Source organism: Macaca nemestrina, chromosome 3 (genome assembly GCF_043159975.1).
Source record: "Macaca nemestrina isolate mMacNem1 chromosome 3, mMacNem.hap1, whole genome shotgun sequence".
Lineage (NCBI taxonomy): Eukaryota > Metazoa > Chordata > Mammalia > Primates > Cercopithecidae > Macaca > Macaca nemestrina.
The window spans coordinates 20,079,462-20,099,918 of NC_092127.1; the positions used below are offsets into that span (position 1 = coordinate 20,079,462).

At 37.0% G+C, this 20,457-nt stretch overlaps 1 protein-coding gene across 8 annotated transcripts in view; it reads right to left on the reverse strand.

The window, feature by feature from the left end:
- Nucleotides 1-4,591: 4,591 nt before the first annotated feature.
- LOC105466695 (chloride voltage-gated channel 3) overlaps nucleotides 4,592-20,457 on the reverse strand; it is a 109,453-nt gene continuing 93,587 nt past the window's right edge. For 6 of the 8 annotated variants that reach the window (XM_071092834.1, XM_071092833.1, XM_071092832.1 and 3 more), the window contains 3 exons: nucleotides 14,447-14,663; nucleotides 9,904-9,979; nucleotides 4,592-7,878 (listed from right to left, as the gene is read on the reverse strand). In XM_071092834.1, the coding sequence (XP_070948935.1) occupies nucleotides 7,720-7,878; nucleotides 9,904-9,979; nucleotides 14,447-14,663 (452 nt within the window). In that variant the 3' untranslated portion in view covers nucleotides 4,592-7,719. The remainder of the gene's footprint in view (nucleotides 7,879-9,903; nucleotides 9,980-14,446; nucleotides 14,664-20,457) is intronic. The other 2 variants (XM_071092837.1, XM_071092838.1) reach the window with 1 other exon arrangement.

A 20,457-nucleotide genomic window follows, 5' to 3' on the forward strand; every position in this document is an offset into this window, starting at 1 on the left:
TCATCACTGCAGGAACTTTTACAGCTCTAATGGGGAGGTCTCAGGTTTTAAGGAACTGCCATTTTAGTTAGGTAAGTAGCTCCAGGCGCTGGAACCATCTGAACTATTAACTTGTTTTATATTAAAACATTACAGTTACAGTTGGCTCACATATATTTTATTAGAAAAGATGACCAAATCACACTGGTCTTAAATAATTTTAGGCCATAAATTTTAAATAAAATGTTAGAAGTTTGAGCTTTTTTCCTCAGATTTCTTTAGTTTCTAAGGGGCTCAACTATTTCTAAATACTGCCCCTAATGTTAACACACTTTTTTTTAATATCCAAATTCATGTATCCCATTAAATATTTGTTTAACTAGAAATATTAATTTTGTCACTTGGTGATCCAACAGTCTCAACTGTGTAGTGTGTAAGATTTTTTTTTTATATGCCTTGTCAGCAATATGGATTCCAGAAGGATTTCTTATCAAGGAACAAATGAAAGGGGACAAAAAAGGTGAATCGGCTTTTCATCCATTCCTCACAGAAACCTAACATGAATGTGTATCTTCAGGAAGCTGGGCATATCAGAGCCAAGATAGAAATTAGACATAACAACTCTAAGAATATGGTGGTTATAATTCAGATGATACAGTTGTGAATGGGGTTTCCTGAAGACAGTAACAAGAAATGCGGATTTCCAGTCTCAAACTCCGACCAGTTGTGTCAGGGCTGCTAACCTGTTTTCAGGAGGTACTATCTTCCAACTACTGAACGTTTTTCATTCAAGAGCAAGCTCCCTACAGAAGATACCAAACCTTATCTTTTTCCTTCACTAAAGGCGTAGTCCACTTAAACCTAATTCACTAAAGATTACGTACCTAGGATCTGGTCACTCAATGGCTATAGTAGCTTCCAAATGGCATCTATATACTTCTGTTCTCTGAGAACACAGTTTAAGTGCCTAGGCTCTTGAATGAAGAACTTTGATCCAATCAGGATTTAACAGAAAAGCATTACCAGTTCAAATTTAGCTAAGCTTACCTCTCAGAGTTCAATAATGGAGTTTCTATATAACCTCTCAAACATGTATGTAGGATGATAACACCCAAGGAAAAATGAAAGCTACAAAACAGATTGCTATAAACTACTCTGCAGTGTCCTAAGAACTTTGCATTACCTCAAACACTGACCTTACCAGCTTAATGGCATTCTGTCCAAACTAGTCCTATCATAATTAATTTTAATGTCTGGCTGGACATGGTGGCTCACACCTGTAATCCCAGCACTTTGGGAGGCCAAGGTGGGCAGATAGCTTAAGGCCAGGATTTCGAGACTAGCTTGGGCAACATGGTGAAACTCTGTCTCTACAAAAAATACAAAAGATTAGCCAGGCATGGTGGTGCACACCTGTGGTCCCAGCTACTCAGGAGGCTAAGGTGGGAGGATTGCTTGAGCCCAGGAGGCAGAGGTTACAGTGAGCCGAGATCGTGCCACTGCACTCCAGCCTGGGCAATGTACATATGTGTGTATATATATATGTAGGTGATCCCTACAATACTCTAACCTCGACTTACTCTTTCAGTGATCTAGATTAGGGACTGACTGACAAACTAGAAACTAGTACCTTCTCAGTGCCAATGAAAACCTCCCAAATCTCAACCTCAAGCATCCTACTGTCTTAACATCATCATTCATCCTTCCGTCTCTTTCCCTCTAGTAATTTTTAAACACGACAGTCCCCTACAGTTCACAAATGTAACCACCTTTTTCATTCTTCATCCACTCCATTCCTGATTCTCTTTACCGAGCCTTTAGATTCTACTCCCCATCATTACAATCACTCCCTGCATCCTCCACTCCACTACCCTTCTCTCCATTTGTTGTATGTATCTGTTAACCTTAAGCCAGGTTTTAAAACACTGCCTATTCCTTACCAGAGTCTGCTCAGTACCAGGTGGCTGGAGAAAAAACACAACCGTGGCAGCCTGTGTTATTTTAACCTCACGTTGGTCACGCTGGATGCCCATCGATCCTACTTTCTCATCTCTCAATCCCCAAACCCAACTCCCATCCTCAGTTTATTTCACTGAGAAAATAGGAGCAACCAAAATAACTTCAACAGAATCCCACTGCCTTACCAACTACCCCTTATACTCTGCCTTTCCTCCTTTCTATGAAGGTTGAATGTGTGTCCAAGACCCCATCCTCCCTTGCTTGCTTAAGGGCCTATTTTTCCTCTCAAACATTCCTATCATTAACAGAAAGGCTATAATTTCCTGCATCTTAAAATCTGATTGTTCTCAGATTAATTTTCCCTGTCAAACTATCAATAGCAGAAGAAGCTATAATATCCTGCATCTTAAAACTATCACGCATTACTTTCCTGGAAACCTCACAGGAAGAATTGCAATCGTCGTCTTCTTCCAATCTCTGTTGGATCCACTGCTTTCAGGCTTTGGCTTGCCACCATCGTGCTGAACCTGCTCTGGGGGAAGCTATCAGTTCTCTCTACATTGGTGCATTTTGAGCCCTCATTTACTTCACCTATCAGCAACACGTGACAATTAATCATCGCTCCTTGAAACTATTATTCATTTGGTTTAGGGGACTACCCTTCTTGAGACAGGGTCCTGCTCTGTCACCCAGAATGGAGTGCAGTAGTACCATCGTAGCTCACTGCAGCCTCCAACTCCCGGGCTCAATCGATCCTCCTGCCTTAGCCTCCTAAGTAGCCAGGACTACAGGCATGTGCTACCATGCCCAACTCATTTTTATTTTTTAATTTTTTGTAGAGACCTGGTCTGTGTTTCCCAGGCTAGTCATGAACTCCTGGGCTCAAATGATCCTGCCCAACCGTGACCTCCTGAAGTGCTAGATTTGCAGGCCTGAGCTACCACACCCAGCTTATTTTTAAATAAATCCACCAGTGGAATACCCTTCTTTGAATGTCACTACTCGCAACCCAACCTCACTGGCGGCTCCCTCATTTGCTGGCTCACCTCCCCAAATCTAAACATAAGCATGCTTCAGTGCTTAGTCCTTGTACCTCTTCTCTGTCTGCACTCAATCCGTGGTACTCTCCTGTCTCAGGATGCCGCCGCCCGGGTAGCTCTCAGGCTGGGCCTTTCTCCTGAACTCGAGTCTGATACATGCTAATGCCTATGTGACACCCCCACTTGGAAGTATAAAAGGCACTTAAAACAATGTCTAAAACCAAAATTTCTCTGCACACAACACCCCAGCCCCAATCTATTCTTAAGTCTTTCCCAACTCAGCCAGTGGCCATTCCATTGTTCTGTCATTAGCCAAAAACTTTGCAGACATCCTTGACTCCTCATCACACTCTACATCCAACCCATTCACAAGTCCTGTCTATTCTACCTTCAACATGTCTAGAATCCAACCACTTTCAGCACCTCCACCAGCTTCAATCAGGTTCAGATCTCTACCATATCTCACTTGAATTATTCCACAGTCTTCTAGCTGGTCTCCTGTTTCCACCTCTACCGCTTTATAGTCTATTCCCAACAAAGGAGTACGAGGGATCATTTTAAGTCAGATTATGTGACTTTTCTGCCTCACTGGCTTCTCATTTTATTTAGAATAAAAATCAAACACCTACACTCCCAACCTCTTTCCTTATCACTTTCTTCCCTCTCATCCCTCTCCAGCTAGTGACCCACTTGGTGTTCCTTGAACCTGGCAGGAGAATCCTTTGTATATAGCATTTTCCATTTTCTCTTACATTTTTTTCTCGCAGATAAATGTATTTCTCTCACTTTCTGTAGGTTTCTGTTCAAATGCTTCCTTATCCCCGAGGCTTTCCCTGATCACCCTCAATAAAAATGGGGTGGGTGCACACAGGCACACACCTTCACTTTTTGTCCATTAGAAAAACTATTACCATGGGGATTCTTGACCGATTTCGTATATTCTTAACAGTGTGCAGCACATAAAAATCATTTTTTAAAAATTGCTGAACTAATCCATATGTATCACCATCTGACATACTATAGATTTCTCTTCCTGCTGGAATGAAAACTTCAAGAACATAGAATAGTGCCTGACGACCAGTAATTGTTAAGTAAATACTCAGAGAATATAAATGATCTACTCTGAACTTTTAGTGTGTTCCTTTTTACTAAAAGCTTAATAGTAAAAGACCACATCTTACTCAAAGGTTGTTACTTACCACCCTCTTCTGGCAGTTCTATTAGCAAATGTCCAAGGTGATTTTTTAAAGACGTGTAAATAAATCGTTTTACCTCTTTTCATGCAAATAGTGTAATTTTTCTTGCAAAAAGAAAAAAAATCACTTTTGAAAGTGAGCTGAAATGATCAGTTTTCTGTAGACCTGCAGCTTTCACTGACAAACAGGGGCGCTAAACCACTGCTGGTGGTATGAACATCCTGCTGTCGATCCAGCATCTATCTACTCTTCTATTGCTCCTTGCTTGCAAAGTGTAGAAATGCTTTGTAACCTGAGAGAAGCATTATAATTATTACCTTTCTGGGGCTCCCTGTGCCAGGCGTATCGGCCTACACTGCATAGGGCAGCAGTGAAGAGGGAGGGCTCTTACAGATATAATTAAAGGCCAAAACCACACATTGTCATATAGATTTTAATAGATTTTCTGATTAACTCATCACAGTAATCATTTTTACTGTAATGATATGCAGCTTTACTACACTAGTATAAATAAAAACAGATAAATACAGCTCTAGGTAACATCACAGGTTAACAAACGAAGCATTCTTTGTGAACCAAAACTGAAAACAATTATTAAGAAGAAGAGATGCTGACACCCTTGCCCATTCTCATCATACCTTCTCAAAAAGGGTATTCAAATAAGGCGCTACAGTTATTATATTGGTAAATTAATTTGCCAATTAGCCAGGCACAACAATTTCATGGTCTCCACTATTTCATTTGGTTGAAAAGGAGACACACCTCAATGTACGAAAAAGAAAATGGAACAGATAACACGAAAGAAAACCACTGAATGCATTAAAAATACGGCACTTTTCCTGTATTTTAGCAGTAAGACACGCTAGGGATAGAAATACACCAAAAAAGAAAATTAATGCTTTAATTAATATCCACTCTGAAATGTCAGTCTCTGAAGCAAGATGGGCAATGAAAGGAGGAGCAGAAATAAAAAAGAGAAATATGGAAAATAAACTCCATGTGAAGTTTTATGAAGCTATCTGCAAAGAAACCGATTTCTCCTTTGAAGGCTTGTAACTCGAGACAGTAAGTTATCCAGCAGCCATGCTGAGGAGTTCATAGTCTAGCAATACCTTGCACAGAGGCAAATACACTTAAGACAAGTTGGAGATATAAAGAACTATCATTGAGAAGTGATTTTAGTCTGGATGGCCCAAAAACCTTTGAAAGGGCTATGAAGAAAACTTGAAGTCTATCAAAGGAGGGAAGTAATAAGGACTAATCTTAGGCAGACAGCACAGCTAAGAATGTTTCCCAAAATCCTGAAAATTTTGCTCAACTTTCAATCCTCATTATTATATGGCTTCATGATCTTATAAGTCTTCAGGACCTTACAGATCTTAATAGGTATATTATAATTAAGAACTAGGAAGTGAAGAATCACTTTCAAAATGTAAAAACAGCTCATTGCCAGTTGTGTTTCAGAAAATGTCTGTCTGGGCCAGGTACAAGTGCCTCAAGCCTGTAATTCCACCACTTTGGGAGGCTTACGCAGGCGGACTGCTTGAGCTGAGGAGTTGAGACCAGCCTGGGCAACATGGCAAAACCCCATCTCTACTAAAAATACAAAAAAAGTAGCTGGGCATGGTGGCACATGCCCGTAGTCCCAGCTACTTGGGTGGCTGAGGCGGGAGGATCACTTGAGCCCAGGTGGTCAACCCTGCAGTGAGCCAAGACCATGCCCCACTGCACTCCAGCCAAAGAAAAGACAAAAATAAAATGTCTGCTTGCAAAAACTTCATTTTCCTATCAAAAATGCATAATTACAGAATATTTAGGCCAGTCCTTTGAGTAAACTGCCTTTGCCAATTGTGAATTAAGACTGTGATTAAAACAGACAATTCCAAAAACAAAAATCCCAAATATACTCCAGTGCATTTTAACTCATCCTGCAAAAAATGTCCAAACCATCATTGACCACTTCAAATACGGATGTGACCTAGCTCGAGATTCAAAGGTTATTTTCATATTAAAATTTTAACTGCTATCTTTGCAATTCTACTGTTTTTAAATTTTTTGATTTTTTTTTTTTTTTAAGAAGGTAAACACTAACTTTTGGTTTTATTCTCCAAAGTAATGTAGTTTTTCAGTTTTCCAGTTAATGTAGTTTTTCAACTTTCCAGTTAACGTAGTTTTTCAACTTTCCAGTTAATGGGTCAAAATGGACAGGTCAGAAGACATAATCCGGAGGATGGCAGTGAAAGATCAGAGAACGGTTTATGTACACACTGGATCACAGAGAGAGAACCACAACCTCTTTTTAAACCTTTGTTCCCACTGTAAACTTTGTTCATATCTCCATATTTGTAAGTCTGAGTTATTCTATAAAAATCACATTAAAAAGGTAAAATTACTTAAGTGCAATATTAACTGATCTGTATTTTATAAATTTTAATCCATAAAAATATAAATAAGAATGGTAAATTTTTAAGAAAAAAAATATACATTTAGTGCAAGTTATGAATTACATTTCTTCTTCAGTGTCAGCCATGTGATATCTTGAGAAAAGAAAAGAATGACTGATCTAATTTCAATTTTAAAAATTCCAGTGTTTTAACATGCAATTAATACCAGATACAGCTAAACAGAATACTTCCTTCTCTTTACTTCAAAGCAGCAGCATTTTGTTTAATTATGCTGAACAGCACTTGTATATCATAGTAGTTTTAGAAATAGAAAATTTGCATAAGACCAGGTCACATTATCCATAAAGTCTGAGAGGAAAACAAAAAAGAAAACTGTTTATCCTTTAAAACCAAGCTTCATTGTTTTCGGTTTTGAGCCACATGGCACACAATGAGAGATTTCGTTCAGGCTTCCTTCGAGATTTTACCTGTTTGATCAACCTTTGTTGTGGTGCATGTGTACTGTTCCAAGCGTTTAGTGATGGTACAAACTACATGGTTAATGGCACAAGAAACACTCCCTTCTTGTGATGAAACCTCAGTAAAATCACAGTACATCTCAATATGAGAAAGGACTGCTTCAAAAGGGTACACCGATTTAAAGAGGCTTTGTTACAGCTCAGGAGAGAGAGAGAGAGAAATAAAGGCTCTTCTGGAATGTAGAAAGGTAATGCTTAACTATACAATTCATGAATTAAACAGAACAGTTTTGATTTAAAAAAAAGGGCAAGACCTTGCAGTTTTATAGATGGCTCAATTCAAAGCAATCCCTCCAGAAATAGGGACTGATAATGTGTCTTTGCAATGTTGGAGCAACAGGCCAGGTGCTCGAGGACTCTGCTGTCATCTCTGTCGAGGCGCAAGCCTGCACTATCAGGCACATCCTCAGCTGAATGCATCCAGTGCAGAACAATAGGAGTTGATATGCTGCTTTCTGTTAGGCGGGAAATACCTCACTCCTTTCCTTTTCTCTCCTTTCCCTCCCCAAACAACTCCTCCATTCCACCAGCATTATTTGCAAACCACGTTGCAAAAACCCGGCTTTTATATTTCCTTTCTTTTTTTGTAACGGAGGAAAAAAAAGTAGACGACTCCCTCGGGTTAAAGAGTTGTGCTATTCAACAAATAAACTTCCTCTTCTGTTTCTTCTCTCTCCTCATCTGTGAGATTCAGTTGAACATTATTGAAGCGGGGTCTTGGTTTGCCGTCTGGGCCATATGCCGGAGGATATCTTTTTTTGTTATAATGCCAAGGAGGCGCCTGAAAGGAATAAACAGAAGACTCCCATGAAATAAAAGGGAAAATAAAAGGAGAAGCTAAATCTATAGCTAAATCCTTTTTGTTGACAGGAATAGAGCAAAGCAAGCAGCCTGATTTTGTCTTTCCAAAAAGTACTTTATTGGTAAAGATATTAAAATTATCCAGCAACCATCCTTTGGTATAAAAAGTTACTATGGTCACTAATAGTATGACAGCCTTTCCACTGAGAGTCTGAGGACTGCATGCCTCAATGCAGCACAGCTATTTTGATTAATGTATGCCAACAAAAAAGGAACAAAAAATGGATGGATGTATGAATACGAAATGATACTGATCCCATCTGAGGAGGAAAATTGATTGCCATCACATGAAGAAAGCAAAAATGATGACCAAATCCTCTCAATACTTTATCTATTTATTTATTTATTTATTTACTGAGACAGAGTCTTGCTCTGTAGCCCAGGCTGGAGCGCAGTGGCACATCTCAGCTCACTGCAACCTCCGCCTCCTGGGTCCCGGTTCAAGCAATTCTCCTGCCTCAGCCTCCCAAGTAGCTGGGATTACAGGCACGCGCCACCATGCCCCACTTATTTTCAGACAGGGTTTCACCATGTTGGCCAGACTGGTCTTGAACTCCTGACCTTGTGATCCACCCGGCTCGGCCTCCCAAAGTGCTGGGATTACAGGCGTAAGCCACTGCGCCTGGCCACTTTCCCTTTTTTTAACCAAAATTAACCAATTTTTCAAAGATAATTTAAGGATTGCCCACTTGTATCAGAATCTTCATGAAAGCACATACTATTGAGATAAAATGCATATAAAATGGTCAACACAGAACATCAATCCCAAACATCAGAGCCCCAAGAACAAAGCTATAAAAGAACCCAAGTTTCTAGGACACTTATCAGTGTTTTCCTTTTTTTGATTTAGGCCAGAAAAGTTAAGATACAGTGCTTTTATGAAAGTCTTAGTTGTTAATGCTTACATTAAAAGATAGGTGAAAAATCAGAAAGCAGTCCTAAAAGATTATTACAGGTGAAGCAGAAAGCGGAATGAATGAGTTGCTACGATAATATTCTGGTTAGTAGTTTTTAAAAAAAGGATGCATGAAACACTTGTGAAATATTAGCATACAACAGGAATACATAATCAGTTGTGCACTTAAGCAAACTGGGACAAGTTTCATATAGGTATGACAATTGCAGGGCAAAATAATTTCAGGCATTAATTGCTAAAGCCAGACATTTTTTATGTTATGCAGTAAGATAATTCAAATTTGTAGTCATGAAACCACTAGGACATAAAGCCAGTTAAAATGAATGCATTTGACTCTAAAAGCTGCTTATAGCATTCTAGAAACATCATACAAAAGGGACACACACATAATCTAGGTACAATTTACTAATGAGATGGCAGGACACACACTGTGACTTTGAAGATATGCAGGGTATAGCAGAAAAAGAACTAATGCTATGATCACAAATAATATACACATTACACTCTAGGTAGTGTGCCCATTAAAAAATCAATTTAACTGAAAGCAATTCTAATTGCTAAGCTCCTTTAAAATCCTTTAGGAGCTTAGATTTACCATAAGACTACCACAAGATCAGAAAACATTTAAAAAAAAAAAAAAAAGGGCTTGGGGGGATGGGTCAGACATTTTTAACCAGTCAGGAGTCTTCTGAGACCGGTGTATCCACTGAGGTAGACAGATTTGCCATATTCACTTTAAGAATGTCCAATAATATTCACTTATTCCACTACCAAACTGTTTACAGTTCTGAAATTGTAATGAACGATTTGATGAGAGGTGTTACTTTTGCTTACTTTCTATAAATGGGATTTTACACATATCTCAATTTATCTTACAGACATATTTTATCAGATACAAATGTAATTGGCAGCATAGTAGGATATTTTTGTTCAGCAGATATCTGGGAAAGAGAGAACTCAACAGTTCACAAGTTTCATGCTTCCTGACTTCTAAGGTGTCTAATGAGGAGATCTGATATATCTAATCACCAAGGGTTCGACGTGCTGCTTTAGTTGCTCGAGATGCTCTAATATGTTCTTCTTTGTGATGATCCCCAAGACAATCCTGAAACAGATTATTATGCTAATAACTGTGTGAGAAATTAAATTAAAAGAGGTTCCAATCATAATGATAAAGAATGAGAGAAAAAATAAAAACATGAACCATAAGAATGAGTCTCATGAACCTTAGGAAATAAAAACAAAAATGATTTAAAGTTCCAGGTTCCTTTTGCATAAATTTTACTGACTTTCAAAAGTGACATAATACTAATCTTCAATATCAGTGGGTTATTTTTCTTTTTAAATTAAAAATAATATTATGAAAGTTTGGAATGAAGATGACTACAAAGCAAAATACAAAATAAACTTAATATTGATACATAGCTATAGACCTCTGATATGTAGAGTTTCATTTACAATGTCCTTTCCTCAGAGGAAAATATTTTTCTAATTTCTATGATGTCACAACACAGCAGCTATCATCTGGATCTACCTTCACGAAAAGGTAGGAAAAGGCTGTGAGACTTTAAAAATCCCATGGATTTTACTATACTTTCAAATTCAAATTAAAGGCAATGTGCACTGAATAAATAATGCGGACCAAAAGAAGCACTCCCTAATGTTCAGGAGCTGTGACCGCCACTTCTTAAAGCAAGCTAATAAAATGTATTTATGATTAGGAATTAAAAGGACTTTCACTTTCTGCATTTTTTCCTAAATAACAATTGTTTCTCATTTAGCATGTCATTGTTATCACATCAAGCAAAGTAATGGACATAAATTCTCATAATGAGGATACATGAAAATAATAAGATTGCTAATTAAAATAAAATGATGGTTACTGGTTTTATAATGGAAATTAATGTGGCAATATAAACAGTGGAAAAAAAAAAAAAAACCTTAAAAAAACTTTAATCTTTAAATTCTGGAAGCCCATCCAAAATACCCTTCAGGATGACTGGACATTTCCCTGATGATCTCATTAAGTCAACCTCCCTGTTAAACAGCCTTTGAACATTCAGACTTGAACGACGTCACCAGGAGACTTCAAAGTAGCCTGTTCCTATAGCTATGTCCAGGTGTAAAATACTTAGCTTGATGGCTGGGGTGGGAGGTGGGGGAGCAGGAGGACAGAGAATGGGAAGGACAGAAATAGTTCTCTGCTCATGTTTTCTCATTATTATGTTAAAAATAATGTATCGATCCTTAAAAGTTCTCAGAGCATGGGAGCAACTTCCCCCTCCAAAAAAGCTCAGAAAATGCACTATATAAAATGAACATTCATTCATTCAACAGATGTTCTTCATCGACTAAACATTTGAGGTTTCTTTTTTTTAAGCCATCAATTTACTTTATTTTATTGTTGTAGTCAGGAAATGTGAAAATCTTGGCAATTAAATATAACACCAATTTAATTCTTACTCATGCTTTTCTATCCAATTATACAGAATGATTAATTTCAGTTAGTATCATCTATATTGTAAAATCCACCAAATCACAAAATATACTATGAGGAAAGTTACAAATGTATAAGGACCCAGTGGCAAATGTAGCATTTTACAAAGTAATCTCTGTATTTATAAAGTAAAAGCCCTAAAAGAGGGAGAAACCTACATTAATGGAGAAGAGTGATTCAAGCATAAGTCCAGAGTGCTACTTAGTAATTTTACAGATTGGAAGGAAAATCAGTGCAAAATGTGGCTCATATAAAAGATTATTTGCTGTTTCCTTTTGGGCTAAAAACTAATGATGTAAGAGTTAACAGGGCATAACCCAGCACTTCCAAAGCATGTTCCAAGAAACACCAATTCCCATGAGTTCTTCCATATCCTTCCCTGCAACCCAAAAATAGCTGCATTTTCAAATAAGTCTGGAAAACCATGTATCCTATTACCCTCGCCCGCATCTGGGAATCAAAGAATATCAACGTATTATAAGTTCTGAGGAAATCCATAGTAAAGAAACCTCAATTGTATTTAATCCAATACTTCCCAAACTCAGACAATCACAAAATGTTTTTTTCTCAGCCACTCCTATTAACATCCTGCTAATTCCACCAAGATTAACTGATTTTGAAAAATTCTAAGTTAAAAAATAAAGTGCAGAAAATCAATAGCTAATTTAAATTTTTATAATTTACAAATATCTTTCCTTTTCATCTCTCTATTCTTTTTCTCCTTGCACCTAACGTTCCAGATTTGTTCTCTCTTCCTCCAAATAACTATTTTCCACTTCTAAAAATGCAGTATGAAGTACACATCAATGATAGCTATGCAGAACTTCATGGTCTCCATTAAAAACCAGAAGATAAATCATTTCTTTTCTGGGTTTTAAATAATTTAAGTGAGAAAAAAACACCTGATTTCCTAACACACTTCAAACAAAATAAAGTCCCATGAGCCACTTCCCTAAATGACCTCTTTTCTTCCCATACAAGTATCAATTTATTTTCCTTGACAGACAGAATAAGGAAAATATGATGAAAGCAATGAAATATATTCCCTTAGAAGAAAGTCCAACCCCTTCTTTCATATGAACAGGCAGGACCAGACAAAATTTTAATTAGCTATCCACCCCTCGCCCTACACACTTCGTTATTTTTACACTTTCTTTTAAACATTTTCCTTTCTAATATCTACGCTGCCAAATACCTGGGAATTAATCAACAAACTGAAATATGAAAATTAATCCCTAAAAGTTCTGTGATCATAGTTAACCATAACTCAACAGAATAACATTTACATTTGTTAGCCATGCCAGGAACAGAAAACAACTTGAAGCAAATAATAGTTTGTAACAACTCAGCTTAGGTTCCAACTGAGCCACTTAATAAATAAAAGGGCTCAAGGACTAGCAAAGCTTTATGAAAAGTTACCCCATTTAGTACTGAGTTTTTAAAATTAATGAAGTTGGTGCCATTATTTATTCAAACAATATTACACAAAGAAAAATAGTAACAGTAATAATTTATGACATACATCTCTTCTCCAATCAGTATCTGTGGTATTTAATAATTCTAAACTCCCTGCCTTTAATTAAGGGCTTTATCTCTTTAATGATTTATTTCATATTCCTGAAGTTATTTTAACTAGCACAGTGAAAAACACTAAACATAGATCTAATTCTCTAATTTCATATTTCTATTCTTAACCCAATCTAATACATTGGCCAAGAAAATGTTTTAGTAGTTTAAGAAATCACAAAGAAAGAGAATTTCTATCAGTCACTTAAGCGCAAAACAGTAGCAATAGACTGGGTTTTCAAGTCGGGAAGACAGTTTGATTCCTTGAACCATGACTTGTTCACCACATGACTTTGGGCAAACTATCGAAGCTTTTTGAGCTTTAATTACTACATCTGTAAAGTAGGGATATAACTATCTACTTTGCAGAGGTCCCACAAAGTTAAATGAGAAAATACGAAGGTGTTCAATAAACTAATGTCCTTCCTTTTCTGTTCTTTTCTTCTCCTTTCTCTGGACAGGAGTCACGTATTCTGTCACCAATGTGTTTTCTATAACATGTTAAAAAAAAAAAAAACTGCTAAGATTCTCTAAGTGTTTAGTATTTCAACCAGTTTTACGCTGTTCAGGATTAGCCATTCGGTTTATGCATAATCCAACACGCTCTGCTTTTCCTCACTAGCCTTTCTGGTATTTGCCTTCAGATAAAACAACATTCTTAAGTTCAACAAGAAAGAATATATGGTGGAAATAAAGGGTCCTAAAGAAAGAAGTGTGGAGAAACAGATCCGAGGTCCAGGAAAAGAGCAGTGGTGATGAAGTAGTGTATTTGCCAAATTAATTCTGCGCATTAAGGTCTCCACAACCCCCATGACATCTGTCTCTTTCCTATATTCCTGTCAATGGAGAAACACTGGCAGTCCATGTGTAAAAGGTGGAAAAATAAATTATCAATGTATGCATTTTAAATACATGAGTATTTGTCTTTAGCAGTTATATAAATATAAAAGATGTGTGTATAGAGAAGGTAGACAAAAGGAAACAAAGCATTTGTTAAAGGAGATTTTTAGCTAATTTACAAATTTCATTTAATTATATATTCTTTCCTTCATTACATGATAAATCAAATACTGGCTGAAAGAGTAAATAGCAACTTATTGTACTAGAAACTTATTGTACTAGAAATTTATATACTAAAAATGAAACATTTACAAAAATAATACAGGGTTTTGCAGTGCTCCATACAAGTTAGGTCCACTCTTCCCCTAGGAAAAGCAGCACTCTAAGCTCAACATGCTTTCATGCTGGAGATCTTTCAGCACCTCTTTTCCAACTTTGAGGGATTATTTACAAATGCCACTGTTTGGCAAAGAGCAGGCAGATGACATCTTTCTTATTCTATAGTAAATGTGAAATTTGATTGACTGATCCTGTATTTGTGCCTATACCATACGACAGACTTTCCCACCTGGGAGCTGACTCACATGCTCCCCTAATAACTATACAGATTCCACTAAAAAGGATCCTACATTCTAGCAAGTGAACGGATTCCTGTGGTACCAGACTTACCCATTGTGAGTTACAAGGCACTGCCTCAGTCCCAGCTTTCGGAAAATATCCACCACAATCTCCATTGGGGTGTGGTCTGTCACTGTAAAAGGGCTCATGTCAAGAATGCTTCGAAGCTTCAATGGCCGAGGACTTTCTGCTGGAAGAGATGGGGTGTGCTGTGCAAAACACACCCGAGAACTGCCAACAATACCTTCTTGTTTTTTCCTGGCACTTTCTGAAAAGAGAGAGGAGACCAACACCTTAAAATTGATAGATTTTTAAGTAGGCAACCTGTTTATTCAGCAATAAAAAGAAACTAATGTATCCTATGACTTCTGATCCCTTCATTTTTTCCTATCTTCTCCTTAACCAAGAAAGGAGTCAACTGAAAAGCCACTTAGCAATTTTTTATATCTGATTGAATTAGAAGTCAACAATAATATATCATCTTCATGGAAGAAAGTATTTTTTGGTAAAGTTATATCATTGTACACTTTTCTTTACTGAAGCTGTTTTCTAACTTGGGGGCTAAGGAAATGGGTTTGGAATATGGGATTTTAAAACCTGCACAAATTCTGAGCGCAGTTTATTAAAGGAATCCATCATCAAATGAAGCCTGCCTCTGCTGAATGTTACTTATTCTGCACTGGAGGTGGCACTAAAGAGAGTTTCATCCTTGCTTTGATTATGCTGCATCTTCCATCCCTATGAATTAGCTAGTTCTTTTTCTTTTCTCATGTTAAAGTATAATTTTCTAGAAGAGTCATGAACATCACAGATGAGATGAAGCTACAATTATGCACATAACGCACACAGACTGATTTTGGGGGGGTTGTTTTCTTTGTAAAGGCTTTGTTAACTTCTCTCCAGTGTGCTCTGCTTCAAGTTCTTCTGTCCTGCTGCCTACTTCCACTCTACCGTTGAAAGAAAGACAAAAAAATCTGAATGAAACTGGTGATTAAAAAAAAAAGAAAGTCCTAGACAAGAAGTGGCAAAGACAGAGAAAAGTTCAGAGATCGCACCAGACGGAGAAGGAAACTCAATGAAGAGAATCTAAAAATAAAATAGTCATTCGGCTTTACGTTTCTACTTTGAGTTAGTATTAAAACTGAGTATATACATATATGATATTTGTTATAGTGCAAATATTTTGGCCGGCCATGGTGGCTCAGGCTTATAATCCTAACACTTTGGGAGGCCGAGGCAGGAGGATCACATGTGCCCTGAAGTTCACGACAAGCCTAGGCAACGTAGAGAGACCTTGTTTCTACCAAAAAAAAAAAAAAAAAAAAAAATATTAGCTAAGCATGATGGTGGTCCCAGCAAATTGGGAGGCTGAGGTGGAAAGATCACTTGAGCCCAGAAGTTCAGGGCTGCAGTGAGCCATGATCATGCCACTGCACTCCAGCCTGGGTGACAAAGCGAGACTCTGTCTCAAAAAGAAAAATTATATTTTGAACACAAATTTTACTATAAAAAATTTAAGCCATAATAAGCATCAGTCCTAAATTGAGAAGCAGATATTACTGCAAACAATGCACTGTTTTTTACTCCTTTTGAACACTACAGCCTTCTTAACCATGTTCTAACACATTTGAGTAGGAAGGCACTAAGTAAAGCCCCAGCAACTAGTACTTACTCGACCACCTTAAAAGCATGATCAGGCCGGGTGCAGGAGCTCACGTCTGTAATCCCAGCACTTTGGGAGGCCAAGGTGGGCGCATCAACGGAGGTCAGGAGATCAAGACCAGCCTGGCCAACGTGGTGAAACCCTGTCTCTACTAAAAATACAAAATTAGCTGGCATGGTGGTGCATGCCTGTAATCCCAGCTGAGGTAGGAGAATCGCTTGAACCCGGGAGGTGGAGGTTGCAGCGAGCCGACGCCGCGCCATTGCACTCCAGCCCGGGCAACAAGAGTGAAACTCTGTCTCAAAAAAAAAAAAAAGGATCATGGCATAGAAAAGAAGTCCATTAGCAACTGACATAAATGATTTTTGAAAAATACCCATTAAGTTGCTTTAAGCTCATAACAATCTAACAACTGAATGGTGTCTGACAACTGAATAGTGGAGTGTAAAACTACTAGAAGTATCATTAATGGATTCACAAAATAAGACGTAAAGTATGACATCAATAGTATAAAATGTGGATGGGGGAGTAAAACTCTATAATTTTTGTATGCAACTTTAGTTGTCACAAGAAATATATAGTCAAATTCAGAATGCTCTAAAACTACAATGGGGTTTGTAAATCATTTCTAACTCTAGTATAAAAGTTGAAAGACAAAAGAATTAAAAGAACTACAGCAGGCCAGGTACAGTGGCACGTGTCTGTAATCCCAGCTGCTCCAGAGGTTGAGGAGAGGGGACTGCTGAAGCCCAGGAGTTCGAGTCTACCCTAGGCAACACGGAAGACCTCATCTCTAAAAAAATAATAACTATAGCTAAAATAATTCATTAATAGATATACAACATAAAAAGATATGAAGTGTGATATTAAATAGAGTAACGTTCTGAATTAAAACTAACCTCAATTATCAATCTTAAACACCGACAAAGTAACAAACATTATATCGTCAATGAAATTATACTGATTTAAACATTTAATAACAAAATACGTAATTTTAGAAATTTTTAAAAAATTATTTAATGGAAAGTTTCTCCTACATACAAAGTACCAGAAGTGAACATTCAATCTCTTTGACTTAAATTTGTCATTTAAAAAATAACACTTTTCGCCAGGTGTGGTGGCTCACACTTGTAATCCCAGCACTTCAGGAGGCTGAGGCAGGTAGATCGTTTGAGTCCAGGAGCTTGAGACCATCCTGGGCAACATGGCAAAACCTTGTCTATACAAGAAATACAAAATTTAGCCAGTCATGGTGGTGCGTGCCTGTAGTCCTCGCTAATCAGGAGAGTGAAGTGGGAGGATCACCTGATGCCGGGGAAGTCGAGGCTGAAGTGAGCCAAGATCGTGCCACTGAATTCTGGCCTGAGAAACAGGGTGAGATGCTGTCTCAAAAACATAAATTACTTTTAATCTTTCATTTCATTTGGAAATTGTTAAGGAGAGGGATTTTAGATACTCTCCCCACACAAAAAAAATCTGAGTTAATTAGCCTGATTTAATCATTCCACAATATACACATGACATAAACATACAATTTTTATCAATTAAAAATAAATAAAATGTAAAAAACAAGTATTACTTTTACATAAATACAGTTTTTTCAGTTTTTTTTGTTTTGTTTCAGTTTTTTTACAGTTTTTGTGTTTGTTTTTAGAGACAGGGTCTCACTCTGGACTCTAGGGTCCCTGGGATCCTCCTGCATCAGCGTTCCCGGTAGCTAGGACTACAGGTGGCATCACCACACTCAGCCAATTTTTTTTTTTTGGTAGAGACCGAGGTCTTGCTATGTTACCCAAGCTGGGCTTGATCTCCTAGTGCCAAACAAACCTCCCACCCTGGCCTCCCATTTAAAAATATTTTTGATGCTATTCATTCAAGGGCCTTTGAAATAAAGAACATTACAATTTTCATTTTCTTCATTTTTAAAAGAATATTTTTGGTGCTGTTCATTCAAGGGCCTCTGAAACAAAGAACAACATTAGTTTTTATTTTCTGATATAATTCAGGCTTTTTTTTTTTTTTTTTTGAGACAGGGTCTTGCTCTGTCACCCAGGCTGGAGTGCAGTGGTGCGATCTTGGCTCACTGCAACCTCCGCCTGCCAGGTTCAAGTGATTCTCCTGCCTCAGCCTCCCAAGTAGCTGGAATTACAGGCATGCACCACCACACTCATGTATTTTTTTGGATTTTAGTAGTAGAGGTAGGATTTCACCACGTTGGTCAGGCTGGTCTCAAACTCCTGGCCTCAAGTGATCCACCTGCTTCAGCTTCCCAAAGTGCTGGGATCACAAGCATGAGCCAACACACATGGCCTCAGACATTTGTTTTAAAAGTATCAGCATTCCTGTTGTAATGGCCCTAAGTAATCTGAGACATCTCATTTGGATCTAATATTTTACAACATTCTGCTTTAGTATGAAACAGGGGAATCGATCTAGTTTAGCATATTTCAACCATCTTATTTTATGAGACAGCATGGAAATTTTTTGTCCTTCAATAAAATATTTATCATTATATAAATTATATGTATTATATAACTATATATAATACATACATTTTTAATTTATATAGAGACCTGTACACTAGGTTTTCTATATATAACCTATATATAATGTGATTATGTTAATATTTATATAATTATATAATTTATATATAATTATATAAAATATTTACATACATAATTTTCACATATAGATATGTACTTTTAATATATAGAGAATAAATATATCTCTCCCATATAAAAATTACATATATAAACATATGTAATTTTAAATTTATATATATATATATAAAACGTAGTATACAGGCCTGTTTTTCCCAGTTAAAAATTAAACTGGGAAAAACTACAGTTAAAAATTAAAACTTTACAAAAACATACATGGGTAAAACATTTAAGGTGTGCTTAAAAAGTCATGTGACTAACATTTCTGATGACATGGCTTGACACCTCACCTACAGAAAGTACCCTCATTCCCTTAAACCAACATTATCTCCTACCTCAATATTCTCTCTCTCAAGACAGTGATGAAACTTTAAAAAATACATCCACACAATCAGTGGGATAATGAATAGTTCTTAATTTCCACACTTTAAAAACCTGCCTGGCCTTTTCCCCCTAAATTTCTATGTAAATACTGAAATTCTGACCTCCTTTTTCTTTTCTTTGGCTGGCTACTAGTAAAAACTAGAGAATGGGAATCTTAAACAATGATATTATTTTCTGACTAGATCTAGCCATGGTAATGGCTAAAAAACTAAAATGCTTGAATGGAGCCAAGCATGACAAAATACTTTGTCATCAGCGCTGGCAACTACTATTGTATTAGCTAAATAAAATTTAGAATGATGGGATTGCTAGGCCTTGAAAAATCCTTCCAAAGCTGTAGCCTGTTCCCAAACCAAACAAGCTGTTCTCTGTAGGACCTTTTTTCTTTTTCTTTCTTTTCTCTCTCTCTGCCTAATGGTTCTTACAAATTAAAGACTTTCCAGTTTGATTTGAGAAACACTCCCCCATATACACTGTCTGGTTGTGTGCCATTCAAATGGCACAAAAATTATTTCTAAATCCTTTTGCAATGGCCACAGGGGTAAGCTGGAAGGGAGATGATATGCTCACAGGAATGACCTTTCAGACAGACCAAAGGCTTGACACTTCCATTCAGGGTCAGTACTAAAAACTGGGGAGTAACAAAGCAATGGCTTGATGTACCTATCCTCAGTCACTTTTTAGCGGTTGGAGGAAGAGATATAAGATTGCACCAAAAAAAAATTAAGTCTTAATGGCCTCCTCATCAATACTGCAAGACTATAAGGTAAAGAGAAAAACAAATTTTAGAGAAATACAACTCTAGAAAATTTATCTCCAAGAAATATACCATGGCTAATACCTTTAACTAGTACTTTCAGGAAATTCTGCATAAAACACAACAGGACTGATACATTATACTTTTTCAACCTGGCATTTGATCAGAAATAAAAATCTCAGTGATAGTCACTTTAAATCATTTATTATAAATTAATATTATAATCCTAACTCCGAAGACTGATAAAGCAAAACAGTGTTAAAAAAAGAGACTGATGAAGATGAGATTTTCAATAACTTGTATTCCAATAAGCCAACTTTATTAAATACAAGAATGTATTTGACTGACTGCATTTAGCTAAGGTCTTACATTACATGCTATTTTGAATAACCAAGATCAACTATCAAGGCTTATGGGAGTGGGAAAAGAATCTGACTCCAATTTCTGGTACAATGCCAGATCAAAAGATAAAACTGTATTTAGCAGAAAACCATCCACTGAAGCATACCTTCCTTTCCTAAAGAACAGAAGATTTTAAGGGACATAAAATAACGTCCCTTGCCCCCACAAATCCAACCCATTAAATGTTATTGCTTAT